Source organism: Musa acuminata, chromosome BXJ1-1, assembly GCF_036884655.1.
Source record: "Musa acuminata AAA Group cultivar baxijiao chromosome BXJ1-1, Cavendish_Baxijiao_AAA, whole genome shotgun sequence".
Taxonomy (NCBI): domain Eukaryota; kingdom Viridiplantae; phylum Streptophyta; class Magnoliopsida; order Zingiberales; family Musaceae; genus Musa; species Musa acuminata.
In genome coordinates, this window is record NC_088327.1 from 12,132,431 (window position 1) to 12,144,375 (window position 11,945).

Genomic DNA, 11,945 nt, shown 5'->3' on the forward strand with positions numbered 1-11,945 from the left:
ACGGAGCCTGAGGGAGGGAGGTGGTGCCCTCCTCTCCGCCGATTCATCTCATCGCCGAACGTGGCAAGATTGAGGTCTCCCCCTTTCCGAACAACCTCAAAATCCGAGGTATGATTCTTTCTATCCCATACAATATTGGCCGGAATGTGTATTCATCGGAGCCATTACCTTTATTTTTCTTCCATCATCATCACCATTTCATTTTTCGTTGTGATTGGAAGATCTCCAAGTTCTTTTGAAACTTAATTTTACCAATAAATAATATTCATCATATATGTATGAATATTCATTTGGATCTGCGAAGAACTCCGTCAAGTCAAATCCCGCATTGGTGTTGGGATTTTAATATTATTGTTATCATAGTCATGCTTCGTCTATTTTCCCAGCCAAAGTGTGAAGGAATGTGGTGCCTGCATGTGCATGTGTTACTGATCTTAGACCATTAGGAAATGATTTTTATCCCACAAATAAGAACATCAGCTTAAAAAAAAGGAAAAAATTGTAGAGCTGTAATGACAGTCTTAATCAAGAACTGGTTTAATCATTTGTAACATCAGAGTCTCTTTTCTTTTCTGTTTATGAATCTAAAGAGAGGAAAATGTTGGACTTTTTTTTTTTAATCTTTCTTTAATGCTAGAAACGAGGAGAGGAACGGGCACGAAAAATAAATTCATGACAGGATAACATCCATATAAGATGAGGTGTCACAAAATTATATCGGTTAAATATAAAAGTAAAATAAAATAAATAGATTTCATAGCATAGTGATTAGTAAAGTAATTTAATCATGACTATAATTTTATCCTGTTATTGATTGTAATGAATGAAGGAGAACAAATATCTTAACCTTGATTATTAGTAAATTGGTTATTAGTGAGGATAGCAACATAGTCTGATAGAGTCAAGTTTGACCTTATTCAAAGTAACATTCTAATTGATGTTACTTATATTCTTTTAAGTCTGATGTTACTTATATTCTTTTAAGTCGGCTTTAGTTGTATGACGTTGATATTACTAATTACGAGTGAAAAAATACGCATATTTTTAGGCATAAACATTATCATGCAATCATCAAAACTATTAGAAAAGTTGTATGACCACCGAGAAGAATAATGGAGAACCATCAAGATTTATGAAGGATTTTAAAAAAATTTATTCTAGGTAAAAAAATAAAAAAGTCACCAATTAATTGGTCTATAAATTTTAAAAACGTTAGAAATTAAAAAAGTCTTTGTCTTTTATCTTTTCTTTTGTATTAAGTATAATCATTTATTATTTCAGTATTCTAGAAATCATATTTTTAACGTGGAAAATATGTTAATTTTCTAGGAGATTATTTTTAGAAATCAATGTCTTCACTAATTGTACCAAAATTTTAAATTTTATAAATAATGAAGTTGGAAAACCGATCAAACATTTTAGATTTGAATAAAACCAATAATCATATTGATTCATCTGTCACATCGACAAGCATAACCATAGCCTTATATCATTCTACCAGAATATTTCTAAACCTGATTTCCATTATCCTATCGTATGTATTTGTCACATCGTTCGTAAGATCACATCGGTAAGATCGATAGTGTTTTAGGTGGCCTCTTGAGATCAAGATTATTGATGGAGTTAAATCACACTAACACCTATATAGCATCATCAACAAGGCATAATATCCAAATATTTGAGATCGTTACGTGAATTTCAACATTTTTACTTAATTTAAATATACTTTTTATTTATATTTATAATTTATAGTAAACTCTTTTTATACCGTAGTACTAATTCTTTCACCATTTCTAATTACAGCATTTATAGCATATATTTATCTTTGTGTTTCTTAGTTATACGATGCACATCCACTTCAACATAAACATCATATATGCCGTATATATAATTATATTTAGAAAGATAAATATCAACTTCAAGCGACACATACATGCAATTTTATCTTTTGAAGGTTTTGAAAGAGATATCTCACTCGATTAAAATTTTTTTTGAAAGAATACATGACGAAAACAAAATTCGAACACATATATTTTCCTTGTGTGAGATTTTAATAGTAAATTAATGAGAAATATTTTTGATGCAATTTTAAGGAGGGATTTAACATCTGTATCTATCTCTCTCCACCTTCCACCAAATACCACCACTCTTTCCTTGATTAGCATAGGTTCTTCGTATCACCTGCTCGTATCATTAAGGAACCTGCATCTTAAGCTCCGCATTAAAAGCCCCATCCGTATTAAGTTCAATCCCTCCACATAAATACTCAAATGCAGCATACTATTAACTAATCATGAACATGAATTTACATTTAAAATTATGATTATATTTTCTACCAATTCACTAATTTGGATATATATTCACTAAATGCAGCACTTGTGTTGGGAGTCCAATCTGCGGTTCAACCCACATCATTTAATAGAATTAAATGGAAATAAGTATCGGAATTGTAACTGTGTGTATCAAAGTTGAAGCAATTAATTGCAAAAGGTTAAGAGTTGAACCCGATTCTATCTAAAGGTTCTTCTACACATTTAATATAGCAAGTATATTCCCTCCAAATGTTCTATCAAGATCCTCTTATATATCTCACCCTCGTTACATCATAAATTACTGTGGATCGTGATTTTTTATAGTTAATTTAGGTGGATAAATTAAAATGTATTTTAATGTCTTCATGCTTAGCCAAGTAAAAGATGTTTATTCTACTAATAGCATATTTTTTGATTTTTTTATAATTATATGTTTTATCTTAAATTTAGAGAGGCCAATAGAAAATTCATCTATATATATATATATATATGATTTAATAGAAAATACGATCCGCTGCATATGTTGATTGCAATATGATTCGAGAGTCCGTCGATGTTACAGCTACGGCGAGAGCGGGAGATGGCATCGGACCCCCATTTATGATCCTCCACATGCATGCATTCAATGCCTCTCCCTATTTAACATCCATCCCTTGAAGAAACCCTAATTCGTTTCCAGGGACAACACAGTGGCGAGAGAGAGAGATGAGAGGGTGGCAAGAGCTGGGTGTGGTGGACACCATCTATGAAGATGACCAGGAAGAAGAAGAAGAAGAAGAAGAGGAGGAGGAGGCAGAAGATGAAAGCTTCAGCTCCTCCCTCGTTCCATCCGTAATCCACTCTCCATCTCCTCCTCCCCCTCCTCGTTATTTTTTGGCATCACCCCTCTCTCTACAGAGCTGGGTGGAGAAATGGTGAGCAGACCTTCTTCTCCTCCTCCCGAAACCTCCCACTGATTTGTTTGCCCGTCATAATCCAAGCACACTTCTCTTTGATGTTTCCAAGGACCGAAGCAACGGGATCGAAGGCCGACGTTCTGGTTCGTGTGCACGATCAATGCTTCCATCTTCACAGGGTAAAAATCCTTCCGCCTCAAAATTTCCCCCTTCTTTTCTCCCGTATTTTTTTATCTTAATATTCTTCACAAAATTAAACCAAAATGTTTTATTATTTATATTTTTATGAACTTCTCGGCAAATGATGACCTCCGCCGTCGATCCACCCACCATCGGATCTTGATCCAACGGTCCTTGTCATTTAGTGCCATCAACAGTTTCCCTTTACGCATTTATTGGACGACTATTAAATGGCTCCATTTTTCATTTAGTGTGCCAATTTTTTTTTGAGTTTTATTATCGTTTTTTGTCTTTTATAATTAGGAGACCGAAACCGTTATGCCGAGCGTTACTAATAGCTGTGATATCAATGAAGCAGCATCCGCTGGTAACGAACAGCGGTTACTTGAAGCGTTACTTGACGGAGAACTCCGACGTCACCGTGTCCCCGCCGTCAAGCACGACGGCGGCGACGTTCGAGGAGGTGGCCCGCTTCTGCTACGGCGGCGACGTCGCCCTGACGCCGTCCAACCTCGCGCCCCTCCGGGCGGCAGCGGAGTGGCTGGAGATGGGGGCCGACTCGGGGCTCGTCCGGCGGGCGGAGGGGTACTTCTTCCGGGAGGTGGCGGCGGACGCGGGAATCGCGGCGGAGGTGCTCCGCTCCTGCGCGGGGCTCCTCGGGGGCCCGGACGCCGAGGCCGCGGCGGCGGCGGGAGTGGCAGCTGGCTGTGTTGAGGTCCTCGCGGCGTCGGGCGACGGCGAGGAGTGGTTGGACGACATGGCGGCGCTGTCGGCGGAGGAGCTCGGGCGTATCGCCGCGGCGATGCGGGCGCGCTTCGCTGACGACCACGACCTCCTCTACAGAGTAGTCGATTACTACCTCCAAGTGAGTTTTTCCATATATTATTTATCGTAATATATTCAAATAAACTTTTATATAGCATATACGTAGATTGCTTAAAATATGATGGACATTAATCATACTTCAAATTTACCGAGATAAAACATGAATATTATAATAATTATATTTGATCATCTTTCATTTTTGTTATTGTAGTCTATTATCTATCAAACGATTAAGGAATTCGAACACTGAAATGTAGATTAATACTTGTGGCACTGAAATTTACAAGGAAGAATAAAAACAAAATTGAATGCTATTGATTATGACTAAGGCAAATGTCCTACACAAAATTAATTTAGTGACAAAGAAGATGTTGCCAATGTTGAGGAGTCAATTACTCAACATTGGTCAGAGTGGTAGGAGGAGATTTGTACTGTTGGTACTCTGAAATTTATGTGAACAGCTACAAGTAGTTGATTACAGTTGCCACTCTATCATGGCTTAGATCATTGTGTATTCCATGTTCTATTTGCTCCATAATAAATGATTGGCATATGTTAGGTGTCAGTGGGCCTATACCACGTGTACTAATTGCCAGGTTTGTACTCACTTGGAAGGGTGAGGTGTGATACTTTATTACTATATATATGCTAAGCCTAAATTTAAAAGGAAAATAAGCAAAAAATCAGTGAAGGATATGGATGTAAATTTCAAAGAGAGAGAGGGAGAGAGTTGATGTCTTGAAGTAATTCATATTATTAATTATATATATTTAAATATTTTAGGAGTATTTTATTGGTTTTAGGATTTTTGAGAGTGGAATGTTTTTATTTTCGTATTTATAAAATATTATTTCATTATTTCCAACTCTATATTATCTGATAGATAGCTGCTGCAGAAAAAATAAATAATCAAAATGAAAAAATAAAGATAAAAAAAAATGAATTGTCTTTTTTATTTTAGTAGAGTGCAGCTGTGACAGTTGATTTGAGTCGGATGACAGTTGACAGTTACGTGTGCGTGCTATCACTACTGCGCAGAACCATGAGGGGAAGCTGACGGAGGAGGAGACGAGCCGGATCTGCTGCAACGTCAACTGCGCCAAGCTCTCCCACGACATCCTCGTCCACCTCGTCCAAAACCCCCGCCTCCCCCTCCGCTTCGTCGTCCAGGCCATGCTCATCGAGCAGCTCCACACCCGCAGCTGCATCTCGGACCGCGCCACCCCATCCCCCACCGGCCCGGGGCCAATCAAGCAACGCAACCACCTCTGGAGCACCACCACCACCATCTGCACCAGCAGAAGCCACGGCGACGGGCAGCTGACGCTGGGCGCAATCCTCCAGCGCGACGCGGCCCGGCGGCAGTCGGCCCACATCCGCACCGCCATGGAGGCCACCAGCCTCCGGATCGAGAACCTAGAGCGGGACCTGGCCGGGCTGAGGCAGCGGCTGAGGTGCTCGGAGGAGAAGCAGCCGGAGATGGACTCCTTGAAGTCGGCGAGCTTCCGCGTCGTTCGGCCTCGAGGCAGCGAGCTGGAGGAAGAGCCAGCGGTGGCGGAGGCGTCGTGCGACAGGCAACCGGCGAGGAGCGGGGGAGGTTTGGGTCGGATGCTGGTGTGTGGTTTCAAGAACATGTTCAGGAAGTCTGATAGGGTCAAGGAGAGCAATGGCTCGAGCCTCGGCCAGAGCGGCGGCGGGATGGCGTTGGTGGTGAAGAAGGCGCGGCCAGGACACCGGAGGAATCGCTCCTTGGATTGATACTGAATACTGAGAGCATAATTTCTGTGTGTTTTTGTGGTTGCTGTTTGTGTTGATTTAACGATCCAAGAAGGAAAGCAAGTCCTTTCCTTCTTTTTGGTTTGTTATAGTGGCAAAGTTACAGACAGCAAAAAACAGTGTTGCAGTCGTAGTCAACAAGAAGTTAGATTGGAAACTATTTCTAGTCATCCAGACATGAACAGATTCTAATAATAAAGGAAAATTTTCACACTTCAAATTTAGACAGATTTTAGAATTGGCATCACCATGGCTGGGCACAATCACATCTCACAAACATAGGATCAAAGACACAATCACATCTGGAAAGTATTTAAACTTGTCTCTCTCAAGTATCTGGGGCCTTGGAAGCCTCTGGGATCAAGGCTAGATTCAAGCACATCCAAAGAATAAATATGTTACTGGCACCAAATGATGTGCTTTGTAATAATTCCAACACAACCACAGAAGAGACTAATTCTTTTAAAGAATATACAAGCAGCAGCCAGTCTACAATTGTTCAAAGTTTCGTATCATCATCGATAGTTACGGACGAGTATAATAATTCATATATCATGATGGCCCAAAGATTTCTACTATCATTGTCATAAAATAATCACGTCATAATCGACAGCTGACAAGAATAACTTCAAATATCATGGCACATAACAATGGGTCAAAGAATTCTGGTATTACTGTCATACAAAATAATTATGTCATAATTCGGAGATTCTATCCACTCTGGCAGAGCCTCAAACCCTTCCTCTTGTGAGGTTTATTTGCAGCTTGAATGGTAAAAACTTTCTCAAGTATTATCATACTGATGCAACATTTGTCTGCTGCCATCATTTGCAGTTTCCTCTGCCAATTAATATTCATGTTTTGTTTCAGCTAAGTCACAGGATAATGAAGGCATCCAAGGCATCCGATGACATAACATCCAATGACATAATTCACATAACATCGTTGCAGTGGCCTTCAAGGCATCCAATGACTTCATCCATGCCAGAGCAGATCAAGCCCAATCCTGACTGCCCAATCTTCTGGATCCGCCAAGTTCTATTAAGAGGTGAGCTTCTCTTAGATTGGTAGAACGGTTGGATGGAATTCTGTCGGAGCCATTGGAAAGACCAAAATCAGTGCAATAAAAAACCAGTTTGATTGATAGTTGATCATCATTAACTACAAGCTTGAACAAGAACTGTGTGAGCAAATTCTGTGCCAAAGAAGGATTATGTTATTCCAACTGTTTTTCTTCTTTTATTATTTCAAGATCTTTCTGCTAAAGCTTTCATTCAAGGACTAATATATAAAAATCAATCATTGAAGGATGAGATTCCTGTTACACATTTTGTTGCTCTGCAAATGATTTTTGGACTAGCACAGTAATCTAGACAGAACTGATACAAGTGTCTATCACATACCAGAAGTAGTAGGCAGAACAAAATAGTTTCTAAGCTCATGAACAGTTAAAGCATATATATCAAAAAATGGAAACACAAAGAAGGATTATGTTATTCCAACTGTTTTTCTTCTTTTATTATTTCAAGATCTTTCTGCTAAAGCTTTCATTCAAGAACTAATATATAAAAATCAATCATTGAAGGATGAGATTCCTGTTACACATTTTGTTGCTCTGCAAATGATTTTTGGACTAGCACAGTAATCTAGACAGAACTGATACAAGTGTCTATCACATACCAGAAGTAGTAGGCAGAACAAAATAGTTTCTAAGCTCATGAACAGTTAAAGCATATATATCAAAAAATGGAAACACAAAGAAGGATTATGTTATTCCAACTGTTTTTCTTCTTTTATTATTTCAAGATCTTTCTGCTAAAGCTTTCATTCAAGAACTACTATATAAAAATCAATCATTGAAGGATGAGATTCCTGTTACACATTTTGTTGCTCTGCAAATGATTTTTGGACTAGCACAGTAATCTAGACAGAACTGATACAAGTGTCTATCACATACCAGAAGTAGTAGGCAGAACAAAATAGTTTCTAAGCTCATGAACAGTTAAAGCATATATATCAAAAAATGGAAACACACAGTGGAACATTTTGATGCAATAACTTCACAAAAAGATGTATCTTCCAATTCAAATTCTTATGGCTGCAGATCAAAAAAGTACAACCATGGATAATACTGCCTATCCCTACAACCATTCACAAAGGATCAATGGAGCGCTCACCAAGTGGAAAACATCAACCGGATGAATAAACAACATGAAAAACTCGCATTAATCATCCAGTAAGCAAATTTGAACTGTCCTCAATCAATTAAAAAACCTCGGTCATACAAAAAGATACGTCTATGCAGATATGCAAACCGAAAAGGATGGTAGCACCTTCCTGATGTATCAGTCTCCATGCAGCAGCGAAGGACAGGATTGCCTTATGGTTGTGCCATCACCCTCTTGCTTCACTGTGACCATCATTGAGTACAAGTCAAGGTGGTAAACGATCGAGTGAGTCCCAACAAAGAGAACTATTTCAATGAGATGCCTTGCATGCCTTTGTAAGAAAGAAAACCTGAATTGATGACCTAACATTCAAACCTGAAACTGATTGAAGTCTAGGCTGCATCAATAGGTCCATACCTAGATAGGTGAATGAAGTAAAAGATCCAAGAAAAGATTACTTTTCCTCTCAAGCATCTTCATTTATTGACACCCAAAAAATGAAAGAAAGAGATTATCTATCAAAAACTTGCACAAACTCTCATTGTCCTCTGAAAACTTGAGCTGGTTCAGACTTACAAATTATATGATGATATAAGTGGTTATATGATACAAATCTCCTATTTTACTATGGCATGTTACCAAGTTGTAAATACACAACTAGGAAGCTAATAAAAAACATTATATTCGTGACAAACAAATGCAGTTTAAAAATAAAAAAGACAAATTTCAGAACAGGTAACACACATTTGATGACTATAGGAATATATATCTTGTACTGTTTAGTTTCACATACCTCAACTTGTTCAACAATTCATCATTGTTTCAAACTTTCACATCTTCAAGCTTTTATCCGATACAAAACAGGTTGATGTTCTAAGGCATGACAATATTCTGCAGTTTTCCACTGACTGCAAACACCATAGAGAAAGCATAGTGCCAAAGAATCTTTATACAGCAGCTTTGGGTAGTCTTTTTTGCCTCTTTATGAATCCCTCCATCAACGTGATGTATGTCAAACTATTGACAGGTACACCTTTTTCCATCATTTCGTCTAAAACAAGCTTAGCTTCTTTAAACCGCCCACTATTGCAGAGCTCCTTAATGTGCTGTGTGTAGATAGTGTAGCTACTACCTTTTGAATCCTCTTCCCTAAATACATTTGGTGTCATCTCTTGTTCCTTGCCTGTCCCCATTATAGAAGAGACTTCTGATGATAATGGGAATGTAAATTGTTCTGACAGTATTCCCTTCTCAACCATCTTTGACAGTGTATTCTGTGCTTCTTCTGATCTTCCTGCGTCAGAGAGTGCACATAGGATCACATTGTAAGAATAAGCATCAGACTGCAGTCCCTTCTCCTCCATGTCAGCAAAAAGTTCCATTGCTGCATCAACATTGCCTTCCTTGCAAAGCCCTTTAATTAGGGTATTGTATGTAATGACATCAACCTTCTTCCCTTTTGACACCCATGACTCAAAAAATCTGAGAGCCTTCTCCACCTTACCATCATTACACAGCCCATTCATAAGAATGTTACAAGTAATTACGTTCGGCTTGAACGAATTCTTGACCATCTGATTATGAAACTGGAAAGCTTTCTCCAAATCACCCTCCCTACAAAATCCATTGATGATAGTGTTGTACGTAGTCTCATCTGGCACCAGTCCACTCTCCACCAGCTTATTCAACATCTTAATTGCTTCTTCTATCCTACCTGACCTGCACAGTCCACCAATAACCGTGTTATAGGTTGTGACACCCGGCATAATCTTTTTCTCATTCATCTCTTCCAACAGCTTCATTGCCTCATCGAGTTTCTCATCCTTAAAGTAGGCACTGATCACTGTACCATAGCTAATTTCATCAGGCACAAAACCCCGCGTTGGTGGACTATGGAGCAGTTTGCATGCTTCGTCAAACCTCTTCTCTTTACATAGATTATGAAGAACAGTGTTGAGAGTAAAAGTATCCATCCTGAGACCTCTCCCCACCATCTCATCCATCAAGTCAAAAGCTTTCCCCATCTCCGATGCTTTACAGTAACTACTGATCAAGGTATTGTAGGTGATGAGATCCGGTGACAATCCCTCATCCTCCATCTTTCTAAGTGATGCAACAGCCTCCTCCATCTTCCCTTCCCTGCACAATCCTTTAACCATAATGTTATGTGTGACCAAATTTGGTTTCACACCCTTCTGTTGCATCTCCCCCAGTACACGATAAGCATCGGATCCACTCCTCCACTGGAAGCACCCGTTGATAAGTGTATTATACGTGATGACATCAGGGGACAAGCAAAGTTTCTCCATCTCATCCTTTAGCCTGAAAGCTTCGTCGATCCGGCCATCACGGCACAGCCCAGCAACAAGCATGTTATAGGTCCACAAGTCAGGGAGGAAGTTTGATGCGGTCATTAACTCGATTGCCATGGTGGCGTCCTTCAACCATCCAAGGCGGCAGTAGGCAGCAATGAGGGTGTTATAGGTGGACCGATTAGGAGGGACGTCCTTCGCTTTCATTTCAGCAAGCAGGTCGCGTGCTTCTTTCAGCATGCCCTTCTTGCAATAGCCGTCAAGGATGGTGTTGTAGGTGATAGTATCCGGCGTGCAGCCGAACCCAGCCATCGTGGGGAAAAGGGCAAGTGCGTCGGTGAATTGGGCACGGGAGCAGAGGCCATGAATAAGGATGTTGAAGGTGTTGACATTGGGGGAGACGCCGAGGGCGACCATGTCGTGGAATATAGACAATGGAACGGAGGACGAGATTGTAGGGGAGCGGACAAGGGAGGAGAGGAGAGAGTTGCAGGTAAGCAGGGAGGGGCGGAGGCGACGGCGGCGCATGACCAGGAAAACCTGGTAGGCGAGATGGTACTGGCGGAGGTGAGCATAGGATGCAACGGCGGTGTCAAGGAGGGACTTTGACGGCCGCGGGCTGCCGTGGAGGAGGTGGCGGTGAAGGAGGCGGCGGCGGTCGAGGGGGATGAAGGAGAGGAGGAGGGACTTGACATCAGCGAACTTCTTGAACCAAAGAAGGGGAGGGAGGAGAGCGAGGAGGGACGGTAGAAACTCCTCGGCGGCGACTGAGGAGTCGCCGGAGGGGGAAGGGAAGCTGCGTCGGAGGAGGTGGTAGAAGGAGAGGAGCGGGGCGGGTGAGGAGAAGGAGGGGGAGGCAGCGGCAGCGGAGAGTATGGGCGCGGCGAGGGAAGGGGAGAGGCGGGGGATGAAGGGGGCGAGGGCTTCGTCGAGGGGAGGGCCGGAAGGGCTCTGGGCGGCGAGGAGGATGGAGGAGACGGTCTTGATCAAATCATCGGCCTGCTGGCCCTCCGGCGGACGCAAATATGGGAGCTTTTCCATCCGTGTGGTTAGGGTTCCAAGAGTCTGCGGCAGCGAAGCCTGGCGTCCGACGGCGGAGGGAAACCGCAAGCGGCGGGACGACTGGCGTCAGCTAATCAACTACAGAACGCACAACTTGGAGATCGGACTTATTATTGGGATAAATGGGCCCATTCCGGCCCAATATAGTGCAGCCCAGTTAACCAAAAACATTTCTTCTTTATACACAATATAACATGGTGCGATGATTGGGTGCACTAAAACCCATCATGCAATATCACAAGCATGCACATGAAATTAGTAGTGTAAGAATGCCTATCTTGCTTTTCTTATCTTATGCCTATTGACTTATGTCAAAATTGAAATCAATTATTTGTGTCCAATAATTCCATTTTGATTTATCTTTTTATATGATGTAAAAGGACTTTATCGTAAAATAAAAAGATGTAAAGGACT

At 40.9% G+C, this 11,945-nt stretch overlaps 2 protein-coding genes across 6 annotated transcripts; one reads left to right on the forward strand and one right to left on the reverse strand.

Annotated features, from left to right (window-relative positions):
* The first annotated feature begins 2,931 nt into the window (after positions 1-2,931).
* LOC135680687 (BTB/POZ domain-containing protein At3g49900-like) lies at positions 2,932-6,172 on the forward strand. The gene is made up of 4 exons (XM_065194795.1): positions 2,932-3,226; positions 3,318-3,387; positions 3,747-4,253; positions 5,252-6,172. The coding sequence occupies exons 1-4, from the start codon at positions 3,018-3,020 to the stop codon at positions 5,969-5,971; spliced, it is 1,506 nt and encodes a 501-aa protein (XP_065050867.1). The 5' UTR covers positions 2,932-3,017; the 3' UTR covers positions 5,972-6,172.
* Positions 6,173-6,547: 375 nt separating this feature from the next.
* On the reverse strand, positions 6,548-11,598 carry LOC135585014 (pentatricopeptide repeat-containing protein At2g16880-like). Of its 5 annotated transcripts, XM_065183413.1 has the most exons (3): positions 8,951-11,598; positions 8,323-8,399; positions 6,548-7,077 (listed from the first exon to the last, which is right to left on the reverse strand). In XM_065183413.1, exon 1 carries the CDS (start codon positions 11,508-11,510, stop codon positions 9,105-9,107), a length of 2,406 nt encoding a protein of 801 aa, XP_065039485.1. In that variant the 5' UTR covers positions 11,511-11,598; the 3' UTR covers positions 6,548-7,077; positions 8,323-8,399; positions 8,951-9,104. The 5 variants fall into 5 exon arrangements, with proteins under 5 accessions (XP_065039485.1, XP_065039489.1, XP_065039478.1 ...); XM_065183417.1 differs by lacking the exon at positions 8,323-8,399; XM_065183406.1 differs by having other exon boundaries at positions 6,548-8,519.
* Between the last annotated feature and the right edge of the window lie 347 nt (positions 11,599-11,945).